The following is a 12,774-nucleotide window of genomic DNA, read 5'->3' on the forward strand; positions in this document are numbered from 1 at the left end:
AGGCCTAATCTCGAAGCCCATTACAACAAGTCAACCCAGTAGCCCACTACAAGCCTAATCAGTGACCCAATAACCCAACACCAATACAAAGCTCGACTCAGTTAGCCACCAAATGTGTGCCATGCTCACGTGAAGCTGCTAGCATCACCCTGCCCCTACTCCAGGCAGTTATACCGTCTACCATGCCACACCACTCCCTGCCACCAAGCACATAAATAGAAATCAACAAAAGATTTTTCTGGTTTTTTATTTCTTATGTAAGGGTATATAACCCAAAATCAACCATAATGTAAAACAAAAATTATCAGCAATAAAAGAAAACAGTTTAACAAAAATCTTTTTCTTTTTTCTTTATTACTAAACAAAGTATAACAAAATCGGAAATAAAAAAAAATAAATGATAAAGGAGAGAGTGGTTCCACACAAACGGCTGAGCCCATCACCAGCATTAGGAGGGTTATCTCGCAAATATGAACGGTGAAGATGCTGAGGAGATGATGGAGAATGACATATCAAAAACTCTGCCCGATCTAACGGCGGCAGATCGAGGTGAGGAAGGTCGACCGATTTTGGCTAAATTCATGGAGTTTGTGGTCGATTCTCACGAAACCGAAACCAAATCAGCGACGGGGAGACCAAGACGGACCTCACGGTGAAATTTGGAGGCCACCGGTGGCGACGACGGCGCTACGACGGACAGCGGCGGGCGGCACGACGACCGACGGGTGGTAAGCTACCGACTCATCGATTTTTTAGAGAGAAGTGAGACCCTCTCTCTCTAAAACCAAATTAAAATAAAAAAATGAACAAAAAGATTGTTATTTATAGAAAATAAAAGGGGAAATTGCACCTTAAGTCCCCCAACATTCGGTGTGTTTTGTAGAATGGTAACTTGTAGGGACTGTTTTTATAGTTTACCCATTTTAGATGCATGTTATGTATTCTTGGTTTAATTTCCATTTAGTCCCTGTACTTTTAGGTATGATTTACATTTTAGTGCCTATATCCTTACATTTTTATTTTATTTTGTTTTTAGTACTTTAGTTTTATTAATTTCAATTTAGTCACTGATATGTCACATTTCATGTTTTATTTATTTCTAATTTTGACACTTGATTATTTGTTATTTTATTTTAGTCACTATTTATTCATGATTTGGTACTGCTTTTCTTATTTGTTGCATTTTGGTTCTTGTATTTTAATATATGTGTATGTTTCATATTCTCATGTATTTTATATGTATGTACCGTATGTATGTATTTATTTAAATATCTTTGTATTTAATAGTAATTTTCAACATTTACTCGTATATTTTCAAGTTTCTTATTTTGAGCTTAGTATTTTATATCTTTTGATTTTGGCCCTGGTTAGCACACATTGTATTTATTATTATTTATGATTCATACTATTTATACTTTAAAGTATGCAATTTAGTAAAATTTTATTTCCGGCATTGAATATCATTTAATTTTCATCTTTCCTTTAATTTATATTTATTTGTTCGTAATTGGTTTTTTTTCTCTTTCCATGTAAATTTGTTTGTGCATTTAGATCTAGACATTTCGAATATATATGAAAGCCTCATAAGCATAACTCAACTGATTTCATAATTGGATTAAAGATAATATTTATTTATTTTAAAATATTAAGAAAGAACCGTCTTAAAGTAACTAGATGTCCTATTTTTATATTTTAAAATAAATAAATATTCTACTATAATAACCTAAAAAATAGAGTATGTTTAAATTAAATCAAGAATAAAAGGAAAAGTAAATGTTTTTTTATTTAAACTTGTCGAGATAATTCACCTAATTTTATTAGGGATTATGTCTCAATATTTTTTAAATAATTGAACATCCCTTATCTTTTCTAATCATAAGTAATTTGGATTAATTGGTTTTTTTATTTGGTTGAATTAAATTATTTTAATCTTGAACTCTTTGGAGAAATTATTTTTTTATTTCAGTCGGAAATAGAAATATTAGTCTTAAAATATTTTAGGGATTATTTTCTCTTCGATTGGAAATATTAAAATATTTTCTATTTCTCCTTAGAATTTCCCGTTAAATAAAAATTGTATGGTTGAATTTGGAATAATAGGATCTTAACTTAAATTTGTATTCGAATTCTTAGATTTCCACTATTAGAGACAATTTATAAACGATGGGGGTACCAATTTTGGGCGTTGTGGGTGTGCTTATCCTTCCCCACACGTAATCAATCCCCGAACCCCTTTTTTTATTATTACAAAAAAGAATGAATCTCTGGTTACACGTAGACTGGTTTATCTTTTAAAATGATGTTTTCTTAAAACCTCTTTTAAAAGAAAATTTTTAGGTATTCGACCTACCTAACTCAAAAGGTCGATGACGACTCCTAACATTTCAAAACCTTTTCAAAGAAAAAAACCCCCAAGTCGCACTAAGTTTTTTCCCGCTTGAGCGAAAAATGGTGTCGATAGCTATTAACCGTTACACGTTAGATTGCAGACGCGACGGATCGATTTTGGCTTGAATCCACTACCCACCATTATTTTCCTGGATTTAAGTTTTGGACAGCGGCGCTACGCGAAATAGTGGACGCGATTGTGTTTTTGTCCCGCTATTTGAATCCTTGGTTTATATTGATGTTTGGTATAGTTACTCACTTGTGACTAATGCAATCTCATTTCATTGTTTAGCTTTGTAAAAATTTTAGGAACGTATGCCTAGGTGTATGCAACGTCTTAATCTCTAAAGATGATTCACCTTAATAGCCTAGTCGAGGACCTTAAATCATGAAAGATTGTTGTTTTCACACTCCGAAATAAGAACAATATTAAATTCTTGAATAATATGTAAAAGATATTCTAGAGACTTTTGCATAACGAAAATTGTTTATTGATGAATTGATCATTTAGATTATATAAAAGGGGTGCCTACTTAAATGCTTCGTCCAATCCTAAAAAAATTAGTATCTTATACATTAAAGCTTGATATGCTCGGAGAGAAAATAATGTCTTTACTAAACAATTTTAATATTTATATCCAAAATAAATTGTATAATCTCTGCCATGCTCGTACTATATATAATGATTTGTTCTCAATCACCACCGATATATGATATATTGATTAATTAATCTAAAACAAGTAATGCAAAAGTCTATTACAAGGGTAACCCTCCCAATCTAGTTTACTTTATTTACAAATTTCATGATTCAAACTCTTAAACTTACTTAAAATATATAATGCATCATCCCACTAGCTAGAACAATTATGTCTTAAAACTAAAAGAAAAAATTTAAACCCTCCTCTCACTTATCCTCTCTTCACTTGTCCCCTACTTGATAAACTAAGTTCTCCCTTTGTCAGTTTATCTTACATAATTGATCCACAGATTTTCTATTGTCGCTCGTCATCCTCAATCTGTCTAGGAAAGTCATTCTCTTTTACTCTCTCTTAAAAAAAATCCCATTCTCTTTTTGTTTCTATCAGAATCTCCAATTTGGTTGATGGAGAAAGGCAATGCGAAATCCTCAGCTTTAGCTGCCTATTTATAAACTCCATTAGCAAAGGTTTTGGACACAAACCTTACCGGACTGAACCTATGGGGCACTCTCATTTTCGAATTTTCTTAGGGGTGATTTGGGTGTTTTGAGCTTTGAAGGAGCTGGAAAATGACTACCCCTTTTCACAAGGTAAGTTGTTTTACGGGGAAAAAAATGAGTGATTTTATTTTGATTGGAAAACATTTTCCTTTTATCAAGGAATTTTCCTTCAACCAAACACATAAAAATTAGGAAAACATTTTCCCGTAAATTTATTGAAAACAATAAAAATTAGTTTTTAATAAATTTTAAAAAGTAAAAAAAAATAATTCATAAAATATGTATAATTATTTATTGAAAATAGATTCTGAAAATTGCTTTTAGAAAAATTAATCAAACAATGAAAAACATTTTACAATGTAACATCCAAACAATGAAAAATATTTTCCATTTTCTAAAAAATGTTTTCCAACAAAAGTTTTCAATAAAACAAACAAATATTTCTAACTTTAGGCAACTAGCCCGCTTTATTATTCTTTATTTAGGTCACTATCCACAACCCATAAAGCAAATAAAAAAACCCATTAATTTTGTTAATAATTGATACATCATCAGTTACATATTTTATTGTGAAAGCCCGTGTTCATAATTAAAAATTTAAAAAATAATTCTCATTTTTATTGTTCTATTAAGAATTGAACATAATTGAAAACCTTTAATTATATGTAATTGAGTAATATATTTGGCATATAATTTTTATACATTGTATTTCAATGCCAAGTATTTGAATGTCATGTTATTTTGATGAAATCACTTTGAATTTAATTTATCTCAAGCTAATTCAAGTTTTGTGTGTGTTTTAAGTCAACTTAATTTGATCCTTACCATTTGTAGTTATATTGACTCAAAATTCACTCTTATGTTCAGTTTGAATAAAAATTTAATGTAAAGGTTAAATAGTTTTTCAACCAATTAACCCAAAAACGCATTGAATCTTTGAAGTAGCGAAAAGGGCAAATTCCAACCAGTGTCACAAAAACACACGTTCTAACGTTCCAACCATCCTATTCGAAAACAAAGAAATTTCAAAATTCCAATCTTTTTAAGTCAAATAAAAAGGAATTCTGGGGATTTTGTGTGATTGTGTAAGGCAGGCCACTTGTTTGTTTTAGTATACGTTATTAAACAAACTCTTTCAACTCTCTGAACTTCCCTTTTTATATTCTCCTTTTTTGTTCTTTGCTTTTCTCGTTCATATCTAGAAAAGGTCTCACCTTATTTCTCTCTCTGTTTCTCAAATCTACTCCTCTTCGGCTTTTCTTTGGTGTATTATTTCTTTACAATATACAATTTGAATGCTTTTTATGAATTCAAATTCCCAAGCTATCAACTGCTGAGCTTGATGGGTTCAAGGTATTTTCTCTTTTCTCTTTCTGGGATTTTCCCTATTTTCCCTCTATAATCTGAAAAAAAGAGTTTGGTTCTTTGCTTATGAACATCGATAGCTAGATCATCTAGCTTTGGGTTTTATCCAGCTGTTGTTGAATTATAAAGTTTAGATGCGGATAATAAATTTATATGTATTTTTAATTAAAACAAGGTGCTAATCCGTACTTAAAAGTGTATGTTACATTTAATGCTAGTGTCGGTATATAATTCTTCACTTGGTAAGTTACCCTTGGTGCTTGATAACAAATTATACCAGCTGATCTAGTTTACTATAAGGAAAAAGGCTTTTCCTTTTGAGTCATATCAGCTCAGAACTGAAACAGGGAAGACCAAGTATTGAGAAACTTGGTGCGGTAGTTATTTCATTCTGAACATCTTGTTGCTTAGCTCCGTTTGTAGGTATAAGTTAACTTGGTTCTACAATTTTATTCTTGTATCACGTCAAATATTTCATAATTAAAAGAGGACGTAGTAATTGGGTTTGGGCATTTTATTTAGGTCTTGTTTGATTATAGACATAAGGGATAGAAAGTAATGGCTACTTTACTATGTTTATGCATTGAAAAAGCAAGAGATTTCTTGTTGGTAAACACATAAGTTAAGGAACCTCTAGTTCCATTGCGTGCTTAGTAAATGGATCACCATTATTGGGTGTATCAGTATGTATCCATGCTACGTAATTTGCAAATTTCTCCCATCTACTTCTGGGGCTGAATCTCATAATGTTGAAAAGAAAGTGGTGCAGGTATTATTAATAATTTTGGAGTTATCCTAGTCGAAATTAATTTAGAATATGATTTTCAACCCCAAGGAAGCTGGAATTGAAGGTTTAGTAGGGCTTGTTACTTCTACAAATACTGTTAATTATATGCTACTTTATTTCCATCAAAATCTTTTACAATAGGAAACTGAAGCACCTCTTCCCTCCCGGCTTCTTCTCCAGTTTTATAGGTCCTTTATTTTGTTTTCCTGATTCATTATGCATTCAAGATGTTAGCATTATTTCTAGCAGCAATAGATTCTTTGTGCTGGAGGTTGTATAACATGAAAAATAGACTTATGATTATTTAACCATTGTTTTCTGCTATCATTACTGCCTATACTTTATTACGTTATACATTGTATTCTGTTTGGAGCTCAAGACTGAGTCTTGGATATTTCTTTTGTTTGGAAGATCTTTGTCAGAATCTCTAGATTCTCCTGATGCTCATTTTGAAAGGAATCACACCGAAAATGCCAATTTGGTTTCCCTTAAGTTTCATGAGCCAGATGGGGTGCTAGATCAGGGCCATCAAGACTCTAGTCCAGTAAGAAGAGATGTTAACAGGTATTATTTATTTAAGTGATTTTTGGTGCACTTGCATGATTTATTTTGCTTTTGTATTTCTAAGAAAGCTTCTCATATTGCAAATTTCTAGTTTACAGTTCTCCACATTTATGTTTTTGAATGTGGATAACGTATGTTCTTTTTTTAGAAATTCTTTCTCCTTCTCAGCCATTTAGTTGATTCCACCATGTATACTGCTTCTCTGAAAATGCTCTTAATGCTTGAAATCTGCAGAGATATCTTTAGTGAACTTTACAGCTTGTTACTTGAGATTTTCCCATTCATTGTGTGTGGGTAGTGTTTGGGTATGGAGAAAAGAGGATAAAGAGTGGAAAGAATGTCCATTGAAAGATAACCTTCATTCTCGTTGCCAACCGGGTTTTGCTTATTAATGGTGTTAAGCTTTGAAGGGAGGAAACTTGATTGTTATGTGACTTGAAAGTAAAGTGGAGTATTTTTATTGTATTCTAAAAGTGATATGGGTTTTATCATTCCCTAAGGTGGTGTTTGGTTGGCATAAATCCCTTGGAATTGGTGGGAATTGGAATCCAATTCCATCACTTTCCCATGTTTGGTTCAAGTTTTTCAAGGGAATTGGAATCCCTCATGGCTTCAACTTTCCATCAAATGAGGGAAAGTAAATTACATCAAAGAATGGATGAAATTCAATTCCCTTGTTGGAGGGAATTGAAATTTGACCATACTACCCTCATCAATCTTTTGATAACTTATTCATATATTGAATAAAAATATTTTTTACTATTTCGGGTCGGGTCGGGTTTCTAATTCATACATTCGGGTCGGGTCGGGTCGAGTTTTTTTAAGTGTGATATTCGGGTCGGGTCGAGTTCGGGTTTAGGGTGAAAAATACCCGACCCGAAAATATATATAATTTTACCTTATATATTTAGGAATAATTACAATAATACCCCTCTATATATAATTTTTTTCAATTAAATCACTTTTTTTATTGAATAAAAATAATTTTTTTATTATTTCTGGTCGGGTTTGGTCGGATTTCTAATTCATATATTCGGTTCGGGTCGGGTCAGGTTTTTTAAGTGTGATATTCAGGTCGGGTTCGGGTTTAGGGTGAAAAAAACGGATCCGACCCGAAAAAATATATAATTTTACCTTATATATTTAGGAATAATTACAATAATACCCCTCTATATATAATTTTTTTCAATTAAGTAAATGTTTTTATTGAATAAAATTTTTTTTTTATTATTTCGTGTCGTGTCGGGTCGGGTTTCTAATTTATATATTGAATAAAAATAGTTTTTGGTATATTTTTTTGTAACTAATTAACATACTCCGATTGGAATGTATCGAAATATTGCTTTATCTTTTGGTAACTTATTAACATATTTTGATTGCGATGTTTTTAACTTATGATGTTTATTAGCATGATTTTTATAATTTATTGAAATGAATAATCAATCAATAAAATGAGAATTTAATATTTTTAAATTTTTTATAATATATTACTAAATGTAAGTTGTAAAACAAACTAAAATAAAGCAAAAAAACAGGAAGGGCAATTATGTCATTTTACATTATTGAAATCAAATTCATCTGACATGTCTCCGAACCAAACAAAATATGAAATTGGATTTTAATTCCTGACAGATTCTAATTCCTTCACAGATTCCAATTCCCTCAGAAACGTTCTAGCGAACCAAACGCCACCTAAGGGTTCTAGCCTCTTTCCCCTCTCTGTTTAATTGGTATGTGAGCTTCAACGGGTTCAACATGTTTTTAGCTTCGATTTTTTGTTGGTGTAAAATTTTGAAATAGAATACTTTCTCATATTTTATTCATCAACATCATAGGTATAAATACAAGTGTAATGGTCCTATAATATGTAAAGTAATATCCTCTTGAGAATGGTGGTTATTGATAAAATTTTCTGCTAATATAGGTTATTATCTGGAGTAAAGTTTCTTGATATGGATTTGGAGGATGGTAAGTTGGAAAAGGAAAGGAATAAAACAGTACACAGTAACAAGGCCATTCAAATACAAAATCAGGCCTTATTAGCTGGCCTTGCGTATTGCTTATCCTCTTGCAGCATGATACTGGTAAACAAGTTTGTGCTCTTCGGCTATGATTTCAGTGCTGGGATATCCTTGATGCTATATCAGGTAGTTTACTGAAACTGTTCAATCGTTATGCTAGGATTTTTTTTTTCTTTATTTCATAGCAGCAGCTTTTTACATGTGATTCAATAAACTGGTTAAAAAATGTCTCTGAACTCTTTACAAGCTCTTGGATCTGTCTGCCTGCAGAACTTTATTTCCGTTTTTATCGTCTCTATACTGAGTTCTATGGGCTTAATATCAAGAGAGCCTCTAACATGGAGGTTGATTAAAGTCTGGTTACCCGTGAATGTCATATTTGTTGGCATGCTTCTTACAAGCATGTTCAGGTATGAAATGCATTTCTAGTATGGTCATCTAGGTGAATTCGTGTTTGATGTTACTTTTATATATCCATCAGCTGAAAGAATATTTGAGAATTGTTTCCTGTAATCCCATGCTTGTGAATCAGTAACCTGCTGCTATTTGAAGAAATTAGTCTCATTTTGGTTAGCCTCAAGTTGCATTTTATCATTATGGTTGATTTTGCATTATATCACTTAGTAAGAGTTGAATTTGGTATCTAAATACATCTGTGCTCAATAGTCTCTAATCTTATCCCCTATAGGTGCTTTCCCAATTTCAAGACAAATATGCTTATTTCTGAATCTGCCATTTTTTTTTTCTCTTGTCACACATCCACCTTAACATGTGCGTTTCAAACTATTCATCTTTTGTACATGTTGCTTCTTGTTAGCCAATACATTTTATACCATATAGCGAAGTAGGTCTGCTGTCCAATAGGACTTCCCTTCAAACACAAAGGATAGTGCACTCATGCAAAACCCTTGTCACACTTCTCCAACTAGGCTACCAACCTTAATTATATGGGTTGTAACCCCATCAGTCATTATGGCTTTTTGAATTGTCACCCATAGGCTCTTTAAGTGCTATGCAATTGATGTTTAAATTTGATCACACCTTGACTGTTATTTCTAGTTTTACTAAACATGCACAGACGCACTCCATAAACTCAGTAGTCGATTTTAATGTTTGTTTTTATAATTTCTTAAAAAACCCCTGAATATAGCCCATAGCATTTTACTTATTATTTTTCCAGAGATTATCTTAGGTGGCGGTAGTTGGAACAGTTGTTTGTGCATAGCCACTCGTTGTTGCATTTTTTTTTTAAAAAGGTTATTTCCAAAAAGGATAAGTTGTCATGAATGATCGGAGAAAGCTCTAAATAGTAAATTCATCTATATTGTCGCTTAACTGTGATTTTTGTTGCTTTCTGCAGTTTGAAATATATCAATGTAGCAATGGTCACGGTCTTGAAGAATGCTACTAATGTAATTACTGCAGTAGGTGAAATGTATTTATTCAACAAGCATCATGATAGCAGAGTGTGGACTGCTTTGTTAAACACATTTTTAAAAATAAAGGAATATTTTCAAATAACTGTTATTGTGCCATTTTCTTTTGTTCTTTTCTAGGAAATACCTGGTTCTTTATGTAATTGATAGAGTATCTACAAAGAACCTGGTTCTTTATTACGATAGTCTCTACCAGTGAGGTAGTTTGAACATAATCACTCTGGAAAGTAATTGGCTTAACATGAAGGAGTATTGTACTTGGTTTGTTATTATTTGTAGAGAACTTATCAAGTTGTTTCCATAAGAAATCGGGTTAATTTGAAGACTGTCTTATCTAAAGGAAATATCTTATTACATGCTCTGTTATAATGATTAATGAGCGTAACAAGATCTTGCATCTGTATTGTGCAGATTGTTTCAGCAGTTTCTGGAGGGATAACAGACCTGTCATTTCATGCCATTGGATATGCATGGCAGATTATAAACTGCTTCTTAACTGCATCATATTCTGTGAGTATATAACGAGATTGTGTGAAATATAAAAAATGATGTTTTATGCTTAATATAATAAACTCTGTTAGCCAATAGCTATTCATAAATCAGTTGCTGATGTTTCAAGCTTCGTTTGGTGTTTGCAAAATGAAAGCTTACTTGTTGTAGGAAGAAAGGTTATATAAGTGTCAAATTGCAGCTATAGGATTAAATATCTACATGCAGACATGCGGTAAGTTAATACAGGATCAGCCTTTTTGCCTCAAGTTAATTCTTTAGAATTTTCTATATGGATCTTGAATTTCTTTGCTATCTATGAGATTAAAAAGAGACAGCACTAGGTAATAAAGCAGATATCATGTTAGCATACCATTACTCGTATTATTGCCTTTGATTATATAGTGCAAAATATCATGTGCATGAGAGGTCTTCAATATGGAAAGTGTTAAAAACCATTACAGTGTAAGTGAGATCAGTTGCTTGTGTCTAGTAAATGAATATTTCTTGGTGAAGCTTCTGCCTGAAGGTGCACCTAGAGTAATGCTAATGTGATAGTCGACTCTTGAGATGTTTAAGACATCCATGTGCCATATTTATTGGGATCTAATATCTCAAATTATATTGATTCACTAGGGTTTTACTGAAATTTCAATTGCTTTTGGATTCCAAATGTTATAATAAGTTGTGCCTTGAATTTCTATTCTTAGCCTTGATCTCTCAAAAGTGGACCAGCTGACCAGGATATAGTTGCAAGTTCAGTTTGTTGGATTCATCTCTAGTTCATTCATTCTCTTTTAAATCTAAAGTCATAAATGATTGTTTGTTATTTTTTTTTATTATTACTGGTGCAGCTGACTTTGCGTAGGGTCATGGATACCGCAAAGCAGGTCACCAAATCTGGAAACTTGAACGAATTTTCAATGGTCTTGCTAAATAATACACTTTCATTGCCTTTGGGGATTCTTCTTATTTTTGTTTTCAATGAGGTCGATTATCTATACACAACGTGAGTGTTTTTATTCCCCTATCATTATTCACGTTACAAATTCATAGCATCTTTTATTTATTTGTTTTGTTGTAAATTTTGTTGTTGACAAATATAGATGTCCAACGAGTAGTTTTTACTGTCACTTAACTATGGATTCTGGTACTTCTTATTTTAGAACTCTTTCGCATCTCACTATCTTTGATTTACTTTGACAGACCACTTTTAAGAAGGCCTGACTTCTGGTTGGTGACGACTTTAAGTGGATTTTTGGGTCTAGCGATCAGTTTCACTTCAATGTGGTTTCTTCATCAAACAGGAGCTACCACGTATAGGTAAGATGAAAAAGGGCCCAAAGGCCAATATGCCCATAGTTACTTTTAGCTTTGTATGATTAGACTGAAATATCAAACGTACGTTTCTAGCTTTTGAGATTGACATTGTTACAATGCATTTTCTTTAGAAGTTAGGTTATGCTAGAGTAGAGGCAATGTTCTTTTATTGGCTCGTCATTGCGAAATGCTATCCATGTTTGCTGTAGTGTGCACTTCGACCCGTTACTGCATGCTGAACACATCTTGAATTCTGTAAGTTATGGATTTAGGAGAGTAATCCTTAAACCGCACCAATTTATGGAATTAGAATGCCATATCGCTTAAATGACTTTGTACTTGTGTAACTAGTGGTTAAAATGTATTTTCTTTATCTGCAGCCTCGTGGGATCGTTGAATAAAATCCCCCTCTCTATAGCTGGGATCGTTCTTTTCAAGGTCCCCACTAGTTTGGAAAACTCTGCCAGCATCTTCTTTGGTAAGCTCTCAGGAATGGAACTACGTTTCTGCCTAATGATATAGTCAAACCCTTTACTCACTTGACCTCATTTTCCAATTTCCTTTTATAAGATACCATTTCCATTGCATTTTGCAGGTCTTTTGGCAGGAGTATTTTTCGCAAGAGCCAAAATGCGGGAGAAATCACAATCATAAGAGTGTTCTTGTAGCAGTATGTATGTATACGGTGCTTGCATCCAGTGAGTGAAGGTTTGCAAGTAACATACAGGCTGTGGTAGCTTTTGAGCATTGTTTAAGTGTCGACCTGTTTTCATGGAAGACAGCACATTGGGGTGGTGGAAAATTGGTTCCCAATAGAAGTTCTATGTTGTGGGGATGGTGGGGGAACTGATAATTGGGAGTTGCCTTGTGTTTAGCGTCTGTTTTTGATGCTAAATCAAAGATTTTATGTTGTATTTGTATTGGGGGGTACCTTGTTCTCTTTTTACCTTGTATTTTACTGATATTCTAGAATAATTTATGCATCCTTTAGTCAACTTCTATTTCAAAGAGGGAAAAAAGGTTCACTTAATTATTTCGCGTAGACAACTTTATCTTTTTTAAATAGGCTTAATGGTATATAAGTTCCTCAAATCTTTGTAGGAATTAATATGGCTAATGGATTTATTTTGCATCCAATGTGATTTTTAAATTGCGGGAAACATCGATATGGTCATTTGATTAACAAAAATTATTTTTGACTATAAC

At 32.6% G+C, this 12,774-nt stretch overlaps 1 protein-coding gene across 1 annotated transcript; it reads left to right on the top strand.

Moving 5' to 3' along the window:
* The first annotated feature begins 4,802 nt into the window (after positions 1 to 4,802).
* On the top strand, positions 4,803 to 12,507 carry LOC120176262 (GDP-mannose transporter GONST1-like). The gene is made up of 10 exons (XM_039182713.1): positions 4,803 to 4,939; positions 6,150 to 6,302; positions 8,227 to 8,449; positions 8,594 to 8,733; positions 9,684 to 9,805; positions 10,163 to 10,269; positions 11,103 to 11,257; positions 11,455 to 11,571; positions 11,949 to 12,046; positions 12,164 to 12,507. Exons 1-10 carry the CDS (start codon positions 4,929 to 4,931, stop codon positions 12,220 to 12,222), a joined length of 1,185 nt encoding a protein of 394 aa, XP_039038644.1. The 5' UTR covers positions 4,803 to 4,928; the 3' UTR covers positions 12,223 to 12,507.
* Positions 12,508 to 12,774: the final 267 nt, after the last annotated feature.

This window comes from Hibiscus syriacus, unplaced genomic scaffold, assembly GCF_006381635.1.
Source record: "Hibiscus syriacus cultivar Baekdansim isolate YM2019G1 unplaced genomic scaffold, ASM638163v2 tig00112231_pilon, whole genome shotgun sequence".
Classification (NCBI taxonomy): Eukaryota; Viridiplantae; Streptophyta; class Magnoliopsida; order Malvales; family Malvaceae; genus Hibiscus; species Hibiscus syriacus.

Excerpts from the sequence above, each read along its gene's own strand:
- LOC120176262 (XM_039182713.1), top strand. Across the intron at positions 11,258-11,454 it reads GTCGATTATCTATACACAAC|ACCACTTTTAAGAAGGCCTG; the intron begins GTGAGTGTTTTT and ends TTACTTTGACAG. Across the intron at positions 11,572-11,948 it reads ACAGGAGCTACCACGTATAG|CCTCGTGGGATCGTTGAATA; the intron begins GTAAGATGAAAA and ends CTTTATCTGCAG.